The sequence below is a fragment of the Myotis lucifugus genome, unplaced genomic scaffold (assembly GCF_000147115.1).
Source record: "Myotis lucifugus unplaced genomic scaffold, Myoluc2.0 scaffold_150, whole genome shotgun sequence".
Taxonomy (NCBI): domain Eukaryota; kingdom Metazoa; phylum Chordata; class Mammalia; order Chiroptera; family Vespertilionidae; genus Myotis; species Myotis lucifugus.
Genome location: NW_005871198.1, coordinates 229,502 through 246,768, shown reverse-complemented (window position 1 = coordinate 246,768; position 17,267 = coordinate 229,502). Strand labels below are relative to the sequence as shown.

Here is a 17,267-nt window from a genome sequence, read left to right as displayed (position 1 = left end):
CACACCCCCTTTACATGAAAGACTTTATTGAGACATGTGTAATTAGAACCATAGTATATAATTACTTATTTTTTTGGAACAAGAGAAGAAGTAGACCTTATGCCTTAAAAGACATGCATTGGTAAAGAAGCTATTTAGGGCATAACTGGTAGGTCTGTACATAAGTCTGCCTAGAGCCTCAGGGAGGAGGATGCAATTCAGAGAACTAGTGGGTAGTTAGCTCCTGCCCAAGGCCGATCTTCCTTGTCCTCAGCCCCTTCCACTGGCTTTTCTTAGTCTCCCGACTCTGATCTCCTATTTACAACACTCGGAGCTCTTTATCTGGCAGGATATTAATTTTTAACAGACACAGACTATTTTCCATTTCATTAGTAGACTTGTGGAAAGGCTGCTGCATCATGGATATGCTCTGAAAGGCTCATTTCACTGGCACTTATTTTTGTCCTTGCTGAGAATGCTGTGTTTAAGGAAACATAATGAGAAAACTCTCTTTGGATTAATTTACTGAGAAACTGCATAAATCAAAACATGCATTCTTTGCGTAGATAACAAAGAAAGTTTCTCTCTTAGCAAGAATACTCAAATGTATGAACATGCAAGCAAAGGCCTATGTTTTGACTAGCATTTGTTGTTGGCTTGTCTGAAAATTGTAATAGTTGGGTTTGATCTAAGACGTGTTTGAAATAGAACATGTATCTCAACAGTGGAATTTAGAACGTAGTGTTTTTAACTGCCGAAATCGAAATGATCAGTAAAAGAGTTGGATGTGGACACAGTATTCTCCTCTCTGGGCAGATTCAGTAGCCAGATGGCCTAATTAGCATTGGCTGTGTCCTGGTGTTTTCCCTTTGCTGATTCATTCATTTGGTCTACTGAGAGGTCAAAGAATGGGAGGAGTTTAAAGGAGAACGAAAGTCATGTAAAAGTCCATATTCTACACATCTAGTACCTAGTCTCCTTTCATCATCATACATTTGACCCCCTTTACCTTCATCCTCCCCCCGAGTCCCGCAAACAAACAAAACAAATTATGTTTTAAGGATAACTATTTCATACTATTTAATCATACATATACACACATATAAATACATTTAACTTGTTCAGTTAAATTTTGGAATTTCATATTCTGTAGTCTGCCATTTCAGTTGGAAGAAGTGTTTTCTAATGGGAATGTTCTATTCTTTTTCTTTTAATATTTAGTGCTGCCAGCTGTCCTTATTCAGAAATCAATTTAAACAAAGACCGCATCTTCCCAGATCGCTTAAGTGGGGAGATGCCTCCGGCTAGTCCATCATTTCCGAGAAATAAAAGGACAGACACAAATGAAATCTCCTCATCTCCTGAAATCAGGTAATTTACGTGATGGCATTAGTGTTGTTTAGAAGTCCTCTGGTAGAAAGAGGTTTTCTGCCTTACGTGTTTTATTCTATGGTAATGCTTTCATGTACATTGTTGAAAATACACCCCATTAAATGTGAAAGGATGGTGGGGATCAGCACTCGAACTTTTTTTTTTAATTAAGGAAAGTATTCACACAAGCACATTTAAGTCAGGCAGGATTTCTTTTTTCTTCTTTTAGTGGAACTTGGTTGGTGTTGAATGAATTGGTCAATATTTATATAGAACCAGCTATTGTTACAAAGACGGCAAACTCCTTGTGAACATTATTTCTTTTTAATGGTCATTATATACCAAGTGCTTACATATACCTTATTTCATGTACGTTAAAATGTTAATTGTACTATACACTCAGTCATTTAGTTTTGATTTCCCTTCTAGAGTTGAGTTGGGATGTTTTAGCCTCAGTGGATTATATTAGGTAAAGAACTAAGCTATTTGTGACATATCTTTAAGTATGTGGTCTGTGCCTTTATATTACCTGAGGACATTACTGAAAGAAACAGCAGATTAATAGAAAGATGCTCCATCATGCTTAAGTTTGGGGTTTCTTTTATGGAGCATTTTAAAATCTAAGGCACATAGTTCTTTGTTTATTTTCATATTGTACTTCTTCTGTTTTCATGAAAGAACAAGTGGATATTTGAATTACTGCATCTGGTTCTGAATTCACAGCAGTGTTATGGAGTAATGGCATTTCCAGCATCAATATCCTTTTAGACAAGCAGTTTTGCCCTATGCATGGGATAACCTCTTTGATTATTAACAACAGTGATGATTTTTTAAATCCTCCAAACCATGACTAATATGACATGACCTCATTTACCCAACCCAGCACCCTAAAATGAGGATACATCACTTAAAGAAATTTACCCTAAGACAAATAAAAGTACTAATTCACAGAGTAGTAATTAGAGGTACAGAGTTCATTGACTCACTAGGTGGGAAGAATACCTAGAGTTTTAGATTTTTCAAAAGCCATGATATTGTTTAAATTTATTTCAGCAAAATTCTCCAAAGGGCCGGTAGTACCAACTTGCAGGCACTTTGCTAACCATCTAGACTCCGGGCCAGAGTCTCCTCAGGGCAGAAGTAGGTGACACTGTTCATTTATCTATCATGGCAGCGCCTAGATATAAAGCAACACAAGCATATTTCTCATTCTGATGACCACCCAGCATCAGAGATTGGTGAATGGGATGGCACAGCCAACGCCTCAGCATCCAGTCCATATCCCATGGACACTCACTCCCACTTCGGCACGTAGCTGCTGACTTCCGCCTGTCTCACCTGTTCGCTCTCCTACAGGATGAGCCTGGTCTGGCTGCGTTGCCCGCCGTGCAGCAGGGCAGATGTGCAGGGGAATTAGTGTGTCCTGCCTTCCCTAGCAGCCTCCCTCTGATGAAGGGAACTGCTGTGTAAATAGCCCAGCTCCCTCACCCCCCTGTGGGAAAACAGATGTGTGCTACACAGACTCCCAGAGTTTCCCCAGCAGGCCTGTGCTGCTGCTGTCTAGGGGGTAGCCAGTACGGCAAGGAAGCTTTCACTGCTGTCCCTTCCCTGGCTCTCCCTCACCCTCCTCCCACCCCCAATCCTACACAGATACTATTCCTCACCTCCCAAGTAAACCACTTGGCAATCAAATCTTCGCTTCAGGGTTGGCTTCTGGTGGTGCAAACTGTCACTTGCTGAGTCAAAGGGCATTAAAGAAAAAAATCCCAATTTTAGTAAATTATTTAGAATGATGCAAAGAAAAGGTATTACATCCTGAGTGGGAAATTACATCCACGTCAGCAATGCTGATGGGAAAGGAAGACAGAGGTAACCTGATATTATGAGAATCATCTCGTTTGAGAGCTCTATTCAACATGTAACCTGAAAACAGCAAAGAAACGGGCCAGCATTATTTTAAGGGCCAGCTCACAGGCCACCTGCTCAAGACAGACTTGTGGACAGCTGCTGTCCACAGCAGCGGTTCCCAAACTCGGCTTCACATCAGATTCCCTGGAGTCTCACAAGGTTCAGATATGGAAGCCTGGCCCAGCGGAATCTTTCAGGTAGAGCCTGAGTCTGCATTTAAAAAACTGATCTGGGAATAAACCTTCCGGTGACTGCATTACTCTTAGAATTTAGACCCTAAGTCTGGATGTGGGTCCTGCCTAACTCTCCTGCTTCATCTCTACCAGGCTTGTTTTTTAAACCTAATGCTGCAGCCACGACATCTTTTCTCTCTGCCTACAACCATCTCCCACTAGCTCGTCTCTCATCTTGCCGGCTTCAGGTTAACGCACTTCCTCAGGGAAGCTTCATCGGCTCCTCCAGACTGGAGCTCAGGCCCCTCATTCCTCGCTTTCCTGTCTCACACGTGATGCCATTGACGGTTTTCCACCAGCCTTCCCAGGAGATACATCTTCTATAACGTCAAGGCCACTGCTCTATAACCTTCTTTTTGTTCCAGTAAAACGGCGTACTTCTTCAGTTTTGTAGGATCTCCAGGCTAGATATCTGAGGAGGAATTATTAAATGATGTAATAATTTAATCACTGATTCAGGAAACGTACAGTGCACCCCAGTTCATGTTTAACAAGCACCCCCAGGTGATGGATGCAAGTGATCTATAAACCAGGCTTTGAGAACCGTTATGGACTATAAAGACTCTTCTCTGGAGGAATACTTCACAGTGTATTACCAACTGAAGAACATCGTCATGTATCCCACATAGTCTTATTCTCATGAAATCTATTCTGCAGCTGTTCGTAATTATGTTTTCTATATTAGGTGCTAACTCTAGTAAAAGTTACTTAATGTTTTAAGCTCAGAATTAATGTTTTAACCACAGAAACGCAATAAAGCATTTAACAAACACCTGCTAAATGCTTTTACCTTGCAAAGCAAATAAGTGCCCATTGCTAAGCTGAGTGCAATGAAAAATTTCAGCCTGTTCACTTCATTGTAGGCCGTTAAAATGGGTTTTCATGTTGTAGGAGCTGTGTTTCCACTCTGAGAATTACATAAAGCAGTTGTAGAAATTGTAGCTATCGCTCTGATTTATATTTTTAGGATGAATCAAATTTGTCACTCACACCAAGAACCAGTCTGTACCCTCAAGGAGGGCTCTGTTAAACAGATAGGAAAACAAGCTAACATGAAAGATGAAACTATAAGCATATACAAATTTATTTACTTTTCAAAAACTGTAACATCAAGTAGAATACAATTAATTTAGAGCCAACAGTTTTGATGGATTTCAAAAGATTACGAATCTTCAGGAACATTCTTTTTTTTTTTTTTTTTTTTTTGGCTTCCAAAGACTTTCTGGGCCTGAGAGTTTGACATTGCTGATTAGAGAAAGTCATTTCAATGAGTCGTCATTCCCTGCCTGCTATAAAGTCTCTTCCCCCTTTTTGACAACTGGCTGCCAGATATGGGTTAGGAGCTGTGGAAGTTTTAAAATATTTCGGCCCTCGGGAATCTCAGTCATATTTATGCAGTTATTTGTGTACATCAGAGAGAAACTCAATTTTAGTTAAAACACTCAGTTCTGATGCCAGCGGCTGTGGCATCAAGGCAACCATTGGCAGTGAAAGAGACCATCGCACTACTATTGCATGCCTGTGAAGTTGTGGAACAATGTAACAGGTTCTTGTTTTGTCTCCTCCAATAGCACTAATTCCTGACCCAGGAGACTCATATACAGTCGAAAAGCAGTGACTGTTCTTTTCTACAACAACATGAAAGCAATGCAGCCCCTTTTTTATACCTGGTCTTTATTTCCCAACTCTCACTTTATTGGTTAGGACTTCCCATTTTATGGGGATTGATTAGATTCATTGCTGGACTAGGTTTTCTGGAGTGCATTTCCTTGCAACTTGATAATATCCAATGTATTTTCTCATTATATTCCTTTTCTTCAATAACATGTTCCTTATGCTAAATTATAATTTGATAGGCTTATTAATCACAGTGTTTTATTTTTAGTCATTAAGTAAATAGTAAATCATATTTACCTCTCCCGGGCCATGTTTTATTAAAACACTATTAAAACTATTGCAAATGTATCATTTCAAAAGGAATTTAATTTTAAAAACTCTATTTGGCTCTATTCGGCTATTATCCATAGACATAAAAGTTTTTTTGTTGTTGTTATTGTTGTTAATCCCCACTGTAGTATTTTTTCCAATTAGTGGAAGGGAGCGGGAGAGACACAAAGAAAGAAACATTGATGTAAGAGAGACACATCGATTGGTTGCCTCCCGCACTCATCCCTACTCATCCCTACCAGGCCTGCAACCGAGGTACGTGCCCTTGATCGGAATCGAACCCAGGACCATTCAGTACACAGGCCAACGCTCTATCCACTGAGCCAAACTGGACAGGGCCATAGACATAAAAGTTTTAATTCCCACTGGTTTAGCCATTTTTTGTGAATCCTTTTGAAGGTGGCGACCTCCTTGTCTTGAAGCTGTTCAAGCATGGTCCTTTCTTCATGTGTACCAGGTGTTTTAGGAACAATTCAAGTACTCTTTTATAATTCCTTTAACATATGACCCTGAGGTTCTCATTCTCTGAATTTTTACCTGTGAGTGAAATTAAGTCAGGGAGCAGGGTATGCTAGGGAGGTGCTTTTCAGATCTAATAAAGCCCCATGATATTAGAATAAACTGTCTGGAAAGAGAAAGGTGGGGCTATTTTAAGCTATAGTACAGGTGCTTTTCAGATCTAATAAAGCCCCATGATATTAGAATAAACTGTCTGGAAAATCATTGATTGTTTCATATTGTTTCATTATTCTTTTTAACTGGAACTGATTGAAACATAATTGGCTAGGGATTGCTTTTAAATGGGAAATAAGTAAACTTGAGGAAATACAGTTGTTTGCATTCAGATGCCATCCTGTTATTATGTATTTACTCTTCTAATGTTTGTTTGGCTCATATTTACCACAAAGCATAATTAGAGTAAGATAGTAAGACATCTAAAGCATGACACATAATTACAGAGGGAAAGGGAATGCTGACTCATAAAGAATACATTTTTCCATTTGAGTGGATTCCACTGTCTTAATTAAAAGCCTGAAGAGTATTCTTGAGTAAGATTTTAGCTATGATTATATTTCAAGCAAAAAAAAATGTTGAAGTAAGTTGGTTCTTGAAAATTCTAAAATCCCAAGAGAAATTCTTATATTTCAGGCAGTTTTCTTGGTACTTTTAGTTGCATTACCTCATTTAATCCTCATAATGCCTTCCTGGGGTAGGTGTTATTATTACATCCCCATTCTAAACATAAAACCTCTCTTGTTTACAGGTTACACAGCATTATGTTAAATTATTATTCCAAATGGAGAGTAAATGAGTGCCTTTATAATGAAGACCATAAAACTCCTTTTTATTTTGTTGGCATATTTGGTTTCAAATGTATTTGCCCTTTTCTTGAAATTTACTCAGGGCCTATTTGTAAAGGTAACACCACCTATGAAACAATAGAACACCGTGAATAGGATGTTATAAAGCACTACGGTGTGTAGGCCAGCACCATAACCTGGGTAGTTCCAGGGAATTTCAAAGTGGGATTTGGGTTGAACTCAGAATGGAATAGATTAGGTGGAAAAATGTTAAATATCTGAAATGTAGCTTTAAAGAAAATATAAATAGTGTGTGCCTGGTTCTCTTTAAAGCCATTTTTGTTCCTGACTTAAGGGCAGAGCTATGAAGTAAGATTGTAATAAGTCCATTCCATTTTAGAGCATCCTTGTCAGGTTTAGATTAGCATGAGATCATTCCTGGTCAGAAAGAGTGGGATCAGGTCAGCCTATGCATTTGAACTGATGAAGTCAGGCAAAGCTTCCTAGAATTTTGATTCTCCTGAGCCAATCTCAGCCTCAATCCCAGATCCTGGCGCTCAGTATATATAGTAAATTGATTAAATGATACGGACATTGAAAGCATTTTCTGTCTTTTAATTGTCTTACCAAACAATACAAGTAAAATTCCTCGTGAATACATGTCTCAATTTGAAGTTGAATTATTCAATAGTTACATTTCCCAGAATAATTAATCTTAATACCATTCTTAGCTTTGAAATCTCTTTTCTGAACAGTAAATGAAAATTGATCATAAGGAAATGAACATTTAGATGTTATTAGCATTAATTGCTTCTTAGTAGAACTAAAAATTCTTTCTAACATTTAAAAGGCACCTTTTGTTTTTAAATTAAGAAAAACAGTTGTTGAGATGCGATGCTGAACAAACTATTGAAATGCCTGTGTGTGTGTTTTGTTTTGTTTTTCAGAGATCAGCATGCTGATGTCAGAGAAGAATTCGAAGAGAGAACAGAAAGTGAAGTGAGGACGTCACACGAAGCCAGAGGTAGCCATTATAGTCTCCTATTATGGATGGACTAGAGGCCCGGTACACAAAAATTTGTGCACTCGGGGGGGAAGGGGGGGTTATATTAAAGATAAACTTTATTCGATTGCTTTGTTCCATTATCATAGGCAGTAAAGTTTATTGCTAAGGATAAATATAGCCCTAGCAGGTTTGACTCAATGGATAGAATATCGGACTGACCGAAGGGTCCTGGGTTTGATTCTGGGAAGCATCCAATCAATGTGTTTCTCACACATTGATATTTCTCTCTGTCTTTCTCCATTCTCTCTAAAAAATCAATAGAAAAATATCCTCGGGCAAAAATTTTTTAAAAAAGAAGGGTAAATATAGTCTGTAGTTCATAATGCTATGGATTGACCTGTGACCTATATTTGCAGTCTCTTTCACATATGTACCATACTGTATATAAAGTTTGGATAAGGCATTGTGCGTGGTCCTTGTCATACATTTTCTTTGGTATTGTTGATGTCACTTGCTTCACATATTTTAAACTTATCTAAGGATGTATATTGAATTCCAAATAGAATTAATATGGTCTTAATACCACAAATGAAAAGAAAATCACTTGAGTGTTTTACGTTGTTTTGGAGAAAAGAATGGGTCCTAACAACTTTGCCAAAAAAAAATTACAATTGTTTGGCTAAGCAATGAAGTCATAGTGACTGTTAGTCATAATATAGATTATATTTATAAATAATACATAGCTATATAATTATTATTTGTTTTTATAAGAAATGGTTTATGATTTTGACCTGTGGGACTTTGCTTTTCGTGTGCATTTTTTGGTTGAGATTATCCGATAAGATTTGAGAATGTCACCTAATGGCTGTTTGCCTGTAGTGACCTATTCCATAAGTGATGCTATGATTTCCATATCTGATTTTCATAAAGCAGTAACTTACATGAATTTAAAGGTTCTGTCGCTACTGTCTTCAGTATGTTTCATGGTATTTGATGTAGCACTGTATATAAACCCTGCAGATGGTCAGGGTTCGAATTCCTGCTCTGCCACCTGCTGGACATTTCACTGACCACTCCTCAGTGCTTCTGTTTCATTATCTGTCCAGAAAGATAATGGTGGTGACTCCTCATGGGTTACTATGGGGATTAAGTGCAGCAACATTTGTAACTTGCTTAGAATGATGCCTGGCACATAGGCAGTGCTATGCAAGTATTTGATCATTTTGAATGTTTCTGGTACTTGGAAAGGAAGAAAAACCTGTAATTTATGATGGTTTTATAATCAGGGCATATTGGATTCTTAGAGAAAAGCTTCATTCTGTCTTTGTGAATGGTGGGTTGGAGCACAGCCTCCATTCTCATCGTAGCTCTATCATTTACCAGTGTGTGGCTGGCTCTGGGCAGAGTTTTTAAGGAATGATAATGTAGGAGCCTAGAAAGGAACTGTGGAGAATACAGGAAATAGAATAAAAGTAGAATGGAGCTTGATGGAGTGAACAGGGGCACGTGTTGATGGAGTGAACAGGGGCACATGTTAATGGAGTACTATGGCTTTGGAAAAGATTGACTTTTATGTGGCAAAACAATCTATACTGATAATAGAGGAATATGCAAATTGTTTGGGACGCTGTCACAGTAACAGTAATGACCAGCAGGCTGCGTGGGGTGACCAGGCTGGCAGGGGGGTTAGTGAGGGACGACCAAACAACTGGACAACTGAACAGCAGGCTGCCGTGGGGCAACCAGGCTGGCAGGGCGGGGGACAGTTAGGGGCGACTAGGCCGGCAGAGGGGGGCAGTTGGAAGCAACCAGGCCGGCTGGGGGGGCAGTTAGGGGCAATCAGGCCAGCAGGCAGAGGCAGTTAGGGGCGATCAGGCAGGAAGGCATGTGAGCAGTTAGGAGCCAGCAGGGCCTAAACTGGCAGTCAGACATCCCCCAAGGGATCCCGGATTGGAGAGGGTGCAGGCTGGGCTGAGGGCTCCTCCCCGTCCCCCTCCCCCGCCCCCCTGCACAAATTTCGTACACCGGGCCTCTAGTTAGAATATAAGTTATAAATAGCTCTACTGTCCTCTAGTGTGGAACTGGAAATCTTACCATGTCATGTATGTTTGTCTCCTGAAGGATTTACAAATATTGTATTTCAAATAATTGCTAAACTCTTGGGAATATCTGAAATTAAGGGATGTTTTTAAGTTATACCCTATATTTATGCTTAACAAAAATATCTTCTGTAGATGTTTTTCAATTAAAAATAATAATAAAAACTAACTGGTACAAGTTTATATCTTTGGCTCAGAATAGACATTCAATAAAACAGGATGAGAACTTAAAACCAACTATAAGAGATTCATTGGAAGGACTGTGATGGGGTTTTTAAAAACATTTGAAGAATTGACATGTTTCATGTGGAGAAGATATATTTTTCTATATGAGCTCAGGTAGAACCAGCGCCAGTGGGTGTTAGTTCCAGTAAGATAGATTTTTTTTCTTTAATTCAGCATAGTGACTTTGTAACATTCAGAGCAATTCAAAATTTAGATTAGGCTTGTTTAAGACAAAAGTTTTAAAAGAACCACAACAGACCAGTAGGAAATAATTTTTTTAAAAAATATATTTTATTGATTTTTTACAGAGAGGAAGGGGGAGGGATAGAGAGCTAGAAACATCGATGAGAGAGAAACATCGATCAGCTGCCTCCTGCGCACCCCCTACTGGGGATGTGCTCGCAACCAAGGTACATGCCCTTGACCGGAATCGAACCTTGGACCCTTGAGTCCGCAGGCCGACGCTCTATCCACTGAGCCAAACCGGTTAGGGCGGAAATAATTTTTTTTAAAAATGTACAACAGAAAACATCAGATACATAGGAATAAATTTAACAAAAGATGGTCATGAAAAAGGACAAAACATTAAGAAGATATATTAAAGGAGACCCAAAGAAATGAGGGGTATGCATTGATCTTGGATTGGGAGACTCAATATTATGAAGATGTTATTTCTCACCAAATTGATCTATACTTAGTGGTAATTTTAATCTAAATCCTAGCATTTTTTTTTTTACAAGTTGATCCTAAAATGTATATGGAAATGCAAAGGAGTAAGGATAGTCAAGGCAATCTTGAAGAAGACCTAGATCACAGATCTCAGCACACTTATAAAATGATAGTAATTAAAATCTGTGGGTTGCCCTAACCGGTTTGGCTCAGTGGATAGAGCATCAGTCTGCGGACCCAAGGGTCCCAGGTTCGATTCCGGTCAAGGGCATGTACCTTGGCTGCCGGCACATCCCCAGTAGGGGGCGTGCAGGAGGCAGCTGGTCGGCGTTTCTCGCTCATCAATGTTTCTAACTCTCTATCCCTCTCCCTTCCTCTCTGTGGAAAATCAATAAAATATATTTTTTTTAAAAAAGTTAAAATCTGTGGGTTGGTGTGAAGATCCAGTGGAACAGAGTAGAGAGTCTGGAAAGAAGTCCTGCAGGAGTGTGATTGATTGGAAGGGAACACAAGAAGGCTCTAGCTGGGCTGCTCCATGGTTTCTTGTTCCGGGCATCTTCACTTTGTGAAAATTCTTTGAGCTGTCTACTTACGATTTGCATACCTTTCTGTAAATCTTACTCTTCAAGGAAAAGACCTTAAAATATTCTTAAAGATGCAAAATAGCTTGAAATATTCTCAGATAAAAAAGCCTTTAGCTAACCATTTGGCAAAGATTTGTGGTGGAATTGAATGATGGCTGTAGCTGAGCTGGTGTGAGGGGGAGAGCGTGTGTGGGGAAGGCCCTTTTCTGCTCATGGGCTTTAAGGAAGTAGTTTCCAGAAAAGATTTCTGTTCCAAAGGATCGTAAGAAGACCATTATGGAAAAACTCTAAGAGTTCCACGGACATAAAGTCATTTGCTGAAAAATGGGTATTTTAGGAGAGCAGCAGTAGACTCAGTTTGGATTCAGAAGACCTAGCAGATACGCAGAATATTCTGCACTTTAATTTTGATCTCCTCAAATGAAGACTGACAAAAGCACTTGCCTTTCTGTTATTTTTGTTGCAATAATTTCATATCCCATTTCAAAAACATGTTAAGTTGGCCGTTTAAAAGGTCAGTGTGATTAAAACTGAAAGAACAAACCAAGGCTGAGATAAAAGAAGAGAACAGGGTAAATGAACACAGTGGCCAGACCTGAGCACCCAAAGCTGCGAGAAAAACAAATACAATTTCCTAAGTTCAGAATTATGAGTTCTAAGGCAAATATCTTACCTGAAACATGGAATGTTATAATGACACATGTCTTCAGTGGGTGATGTAGCAAACATGTAAGTTGAATTTACAGGTTGTGTCTTGTGGTCACTTTCAGGTGACCTTCAGTAAAGGCAAAGGAGAATATAATTATTCAGGGACTATATGTTGAAAGGAACAAATGAATTAACTAGAGCCTCACCCCCAGCTCATTATGGTATTTGGGGTTTTCTTTTGCAGTTTTTCAGAGAGTGATTTCCCATTTGTTTCCATCGACAGGTGCCCGGGAAGAACCTAGCGTACCGCAGGCACAGCGTCGGTCGACTGTCTTTCTGTCCTTTAAGTCCCCAATTCCATGTCTGCCCTTGCGCTGGGAGCAGCAAAGCAAACTTCTGCCAACTGTAGCCGGAATCCCTGCCAGTAAAGTTTCCAAGTGGAGCACAGATGAGGTATATTTTATTTCCTTTGTCTTCCAGGGACCAGATATGGGAGTACTACTGACTTAATGAGTGAACACAGTGAATAGGGGAGGGGGAGGTGTTGCTGCCTTTTTTTCTGAAAGATAAATTATTCTGAGAGAAACAACTAAAACATATAGGTACAACAATTTGAACCTGAGCATTTAAATTCTGACCTCTTTTTAAACTGGAATTTTGATCTTATTTTTGACAGGTATCAGAATTCATACAGAGCTTACCTGGGTGTGAAGAGCATGGGAAGGTATTTAAAGATGAAGTAAGTGTCCCACTAAACGGCAGCCTGTAACTTAACGGGATCGGAGCACTGACATGCAGTGAAGGGTGAAATGTTTTGCATCAGCAGAGGAGGAAAGAGATGGATTATGTTGAAATTGGCAAGTCGATAGAGAGTTGTCTAACAAGCAGCATTAATCAGTTGCATAAAAATGTCTTTGTATAAGATTAGGTGTAAAGGAAATATTTGTACCATTTTATAATGCCCCAAAGCAGTAGCACTAGACTCATTACTTTAAAAAACAACAACAATGAACACAAAACTTAATAGCATGCATTTATATAGTTTATAGTACAGAAAGAAACAAACAAACAAAAAAGGCATAACATTTTATTTTTAATACCAGGAAATTAGTTCCCATTTTATTTTCAAACATAATTTTAACAGCACCAAGATTAACTCCATTTGATACTTATGATAAATACTATTGCCATTATTGCTAAAATAATCTTTTAGATCTTATATGTTTCTCAGTAATGTTTATAATAACTGATATTCATTACAGTCTGCTGTTGGAAAATTCTTTTTTTAGTTGTTTTCATCTGCCGGTCTAGGGTTTCAGTGTAGGGATGGTTAATAATGATATCACCTGTATGGAGTATTAGAACAAAAAAGGAACTTGGGTCCTACTACACCAGAAGTAATGCTGTTTGAGTACAGCAAGAGACACTTCACTGGAGACCGTTAGCAGTAAGCCACTTGCCTATCAGCTCCTCCAAGTGGAACAAATTATCACTCTCATCTTGGCTACCAGAAGGTAGAAGGAATAAGTAACCTCAGAAGGCTTTCTCCAACATCTGCCGTCTGCAGTTACAAATGCATACGCCTTGTTTGGCCTCAGCTATTTAAGAACACACTTTCAATGAAGAGCATTGCAAGAGTCGCAGGAGAGCTCAGAACCCAGCCCCTGGCGCCAGCGTCATGACACCCTTAGGTATCTTGTATGCTTCAGCTGGGTGCCTGTTAACATGCACATGGATCTGATTCTCAACGGCACTTTTCTGATTTGTGTTCTTATTTCAGAAATGCCTTATCTTCATTCTAGTTGATCTTTAATTGGCAAATATTCATATTTTGAGATTCTTTTCCTAAGTGTCTGTAGACCACTGTCAGTTAATTTCCACCCCTGAACAGACTTAGACCCCCTGCAGGGAGCTTTGTTCTTTCTTTGAAAGAGTCACATCGTTGTTACTTTGAAAATGCTTTTAAAAAAAAGAAACATTAAAAAATAAATTTGTAGTATATTTGTTTTAGAAATTTCGTCTTCAGTTCTGTGAACATCTAAATAATGCACCTGGATTTGCTCTGTTATTTAGTTTAAGTATGATTCAGGTTCCAATGATATGTTATTTCTTTGAATGAGTTTTTTCTTCATGGTGTAGTATCTTTGGAGACTCTCCTCAGGCACCTAATATCCTCAAAGCCAGAGCCTTCTTGTGAGGAGCGAAGCAAGACAGTGAATGTTCACTATCACGTGTGTCATTCATGTATTCATTCATTCCTTTATTCATTCATCCTATAAAAAGCTTGGTAAATTTTTTCCATGTATATGTCACTCTATGTAATGCTCCGGTGAGACAGTTGATTCAGAGAGATAATAGGGTACAATCCTTGCTCTCACATGCCTAGCAAGGTCAGCAGGTGTTGGTTTTAAAAAGTTCTAGAGATAAGCTATAAAACAAAGATGTAAGTCATTTCTAAATGGCAAAGTGCAGGTGTTAGGATGGGCTACTATTTGAAACCATTCTTGACTTCTCTTTCTTTTACACTATATTTAATGTCTTGACAATTCTATTGGGTGTATTTTATTTGTTGGTGTTGTTGATAATCCTCACCCGAGGATATTTTTCCATTGATTTTTAGAGAGAGTGGAAGGGATGGGGAGAGAAAGAGAGAGAGAAACATCAATGTGAGAGAGACACACTGATGGGTTACCTCCCACACTCGCCCTGACCAGGCTCAGGGATCGAGACTGCAACCGAGGTACATGCTCTTCGCCAGAATCAAACCCGGGACCCTTCAGTCCCTGACGCTCTGTCCACTGAGCCAAACCGGCCAGGGCACTATTGGGTGTGTTTTTTTAAAATAACATAGGGATTCTGGCTCTCTCAACCTCCACCACTTCCCCTCTGGTCTGAGCCACCATCATCTCCCACATGGATTAAGACAGTACCTCCTACTCAGTTTCCCTGCTTCTATTTTTGCTCCTTTACAATCTCTTCCCAGCAGAGCCATGGTGATCCTGCAAAAACATGCCAGATCATGTCACTCCTCCATACCTATCCTTTCAGTAGTAAATCAGGAAAAATCAAAATCCTCACGAGGGCCTACAGTCTGACACTCCAGTACCTTCTCAACTCCTGACCACGTTTTCTGCTCTGCCCCCTGCTTACATGTTCCATACACTGGGCCCCTGGCTGTCCCTCAGATTGTCCAGGCACACCCAGCTCCCCCCTGTACCTGCAGTGCTTTTCCTCCAGAGGTTCACATGGCTCACTCCCTCTGCTCAGGTGTGACCTTCTCTATTAGTCCTTTCCTGACCATCCTGCTTCACATTGCCGCCTGCCACACACATCCATCTCTGCCCGCTCATCTCCTCAACCAGCTGATTTTTTTCAGAGCACTAACTGCCTTTTAGAATTAATTACTGTTAATTCATTTCTAATTAATTAATTTTGCTTACAGTCTCCCACTACTAGAGTGTAAACTCCTCCACAGGGAGTTTTTATTTGCTTACTTGCTTGTTTTTGTTTGTTTTTTATTTGTTGTATGTCCAAGCCTGAGAAGAGTGTTTGCAACATAATAGATGTTTAGTACTTTTTAAATGAGTGAATATACTCATTTATTTACACTCTGGGAAGACAAAGAGCATGCTGCTGTGGTGTGCAGAGGGAAAGCACTAGAAAAGAACCCGAGGGCATGGTGGGAAGAGCAATGGCATGGAAGGTGGGAGCCCCCCTGAACTCCAAATCCTCCTTAGTTTTGGGCCTTTAGCAACATACTTAATCTCTGCAGTTGGGCCAGTCTGGGTGTATTATAAAAGCAACAAATGAGCCCTAACCGGTTTGGCTCAGTGGATAGAGCGTTGGCCTGCGGACTTAAGGGTCCCAGGTTCGATTCCGGTCAAGGGCATGTACTTGGTTGCAGGCACATCCCCAGTAGGGGGTGCGCAGGAGGCAGCTGATCGATGTTTCTAACTCTATCGGTCTCTCTTCCTCTCTGTAAAAAATCAATAAAATATATTTTAAAAAAATAAAGCAACAAATGAAAAATAAACGCCATAATACATTGCAGTGATCCCTGTTCTTAGAAAGTACTTTCTCAATTAAGTTTGCCTTCTCCCAACCGAGGCCTGTCCTTACGGCCACGCATCAGAGCAGCTGTAATAGACTGGTACTCGCTTCAGGTGATTTTTTCCCTTTTCAGTGTAACCTTAAAAATAATAATCTACCGAAACTTTATTCCACTCCAACTTTCAGATCCCAGCCTCATTGCGCTCTGAATGGTCCTATTCATAAGTCATCCATCATGTTTAACTCTTACATAGTCTCAGAAGGAGACTCCGTAAAGCCCAAGGTTATCGTAAAACAATCTTTGCAGTGAGCTCCTTGGGAGCAGGTGTACTAGCTGACACTTTCATTCATGATTTGGAAGATTTCTCTCACATCGTTCATTCTGCTAAGGTCTGCTGTGGTTGAGTGAAGTGTTGCTATTAGACCTGCCTCTCTGCTTGGCCTTGCTTTATCCGAGGGCTGTCATAACACAAGCTAATGACCAGAGCAAATGACTCAAAACACATTAGGGCATTTCTCAGACCTGCCACTTAACAGGTCTTACCCTTAGAATTTAACATCAGAATGTCTTTCCTTCTCCTTTAAGACAGGAGGCTATTTCCTTGCCAGAAAGTAGCAACTTTTCCCACATAATTGTTTATTGAAGTGGTACATGATGATTGTAGCTCTTACTAGTACTGATTAAGTATACAGACAGTTTAGATTCACAGGTTTTTTTTATTTTTGAGGATAGAGGAAAATCTTAAGAAATAGCTATTTAATTATATCAGCCTTTATTTAATGAACTGTTTGCAGAATTTAGAGTAGTAGTCGTTTGGTAGGGCTGCTGTAACAAAATACCATAAACCTGTAGCTTAAACAGCAGAAATGTACTGCCGCCCAATTCTGGAGGCTAGGAGTCTTTGACAAGTAGGTTTCTTCTTCCCAGGGCTGTGAGGAAAGGACCTGCTCCAGGCCTCTGTGCCTTGACTGTAGATGGTGTTGTCTTCAATCATCTTCCTTCTCTGTGTCCAAATCATCTGTCTCTTCTCCAAATTTCCCATTTTTATAAGGACACCTGTCATCTTGGATTAGGGGCCCAGTCTAATCTAGTATGACCTCATCTTAACTAATTCCATCTACAATGACCCCGTTTCCAAATAAGATCACATTCTGACCCTGGCCGGTGTGGCTCAGTTGGTTGAGTGTTAATCCTGTTCACCAAAAGTTCGCTGGTTTGATTCCCAGTCAGGACACAGATACAGGTT

The 17,267-nt window shown here is 39.7% G+C and overlaps 1 protein-coding gene across 12 annotated transcripts in view; it reads left to right on the top strand.

The window, feature by feature from the left end:
• L3MBTL3 (L3MBTL3, histone methyl-lysine binding protein) overlaps positions 1 to 17,267 on the top strand; it is an 86,541-nt gene that overhangs the window by 66,359 nt on the left and 2,915 nt on the right. For 11 of the 12 annotated variants that reach the window (XM_023759139.1, XM_023759138.1, XM_023759142.1 and 8 more), the window contains 4 exons: positions 1,201 to 1,350; positions 7,687 to 7,763; positions 12,254 to 12,423; positions 12,647 to 12,709. In XM_023759139.1, the coding sequence (XP_023614907.1) occupies positions 1,201 to 1,350; positions 7,687 to 7,763; positions 12,254 to 12,423; positions 12,647 to 12,709 (460 nt within the window). Of the gene's footprint in view, positions 1 to 1,200; positions 1,351 to 2,524; positions 4,078 to 7,686; positions 7,764 to 12,253; positions 12,424 to 12,646; positions 12,710 to 17,267 lie in introns of those variants that run through there. The other variant, XM_023759147.1, reaches the window with a different exon arrangement.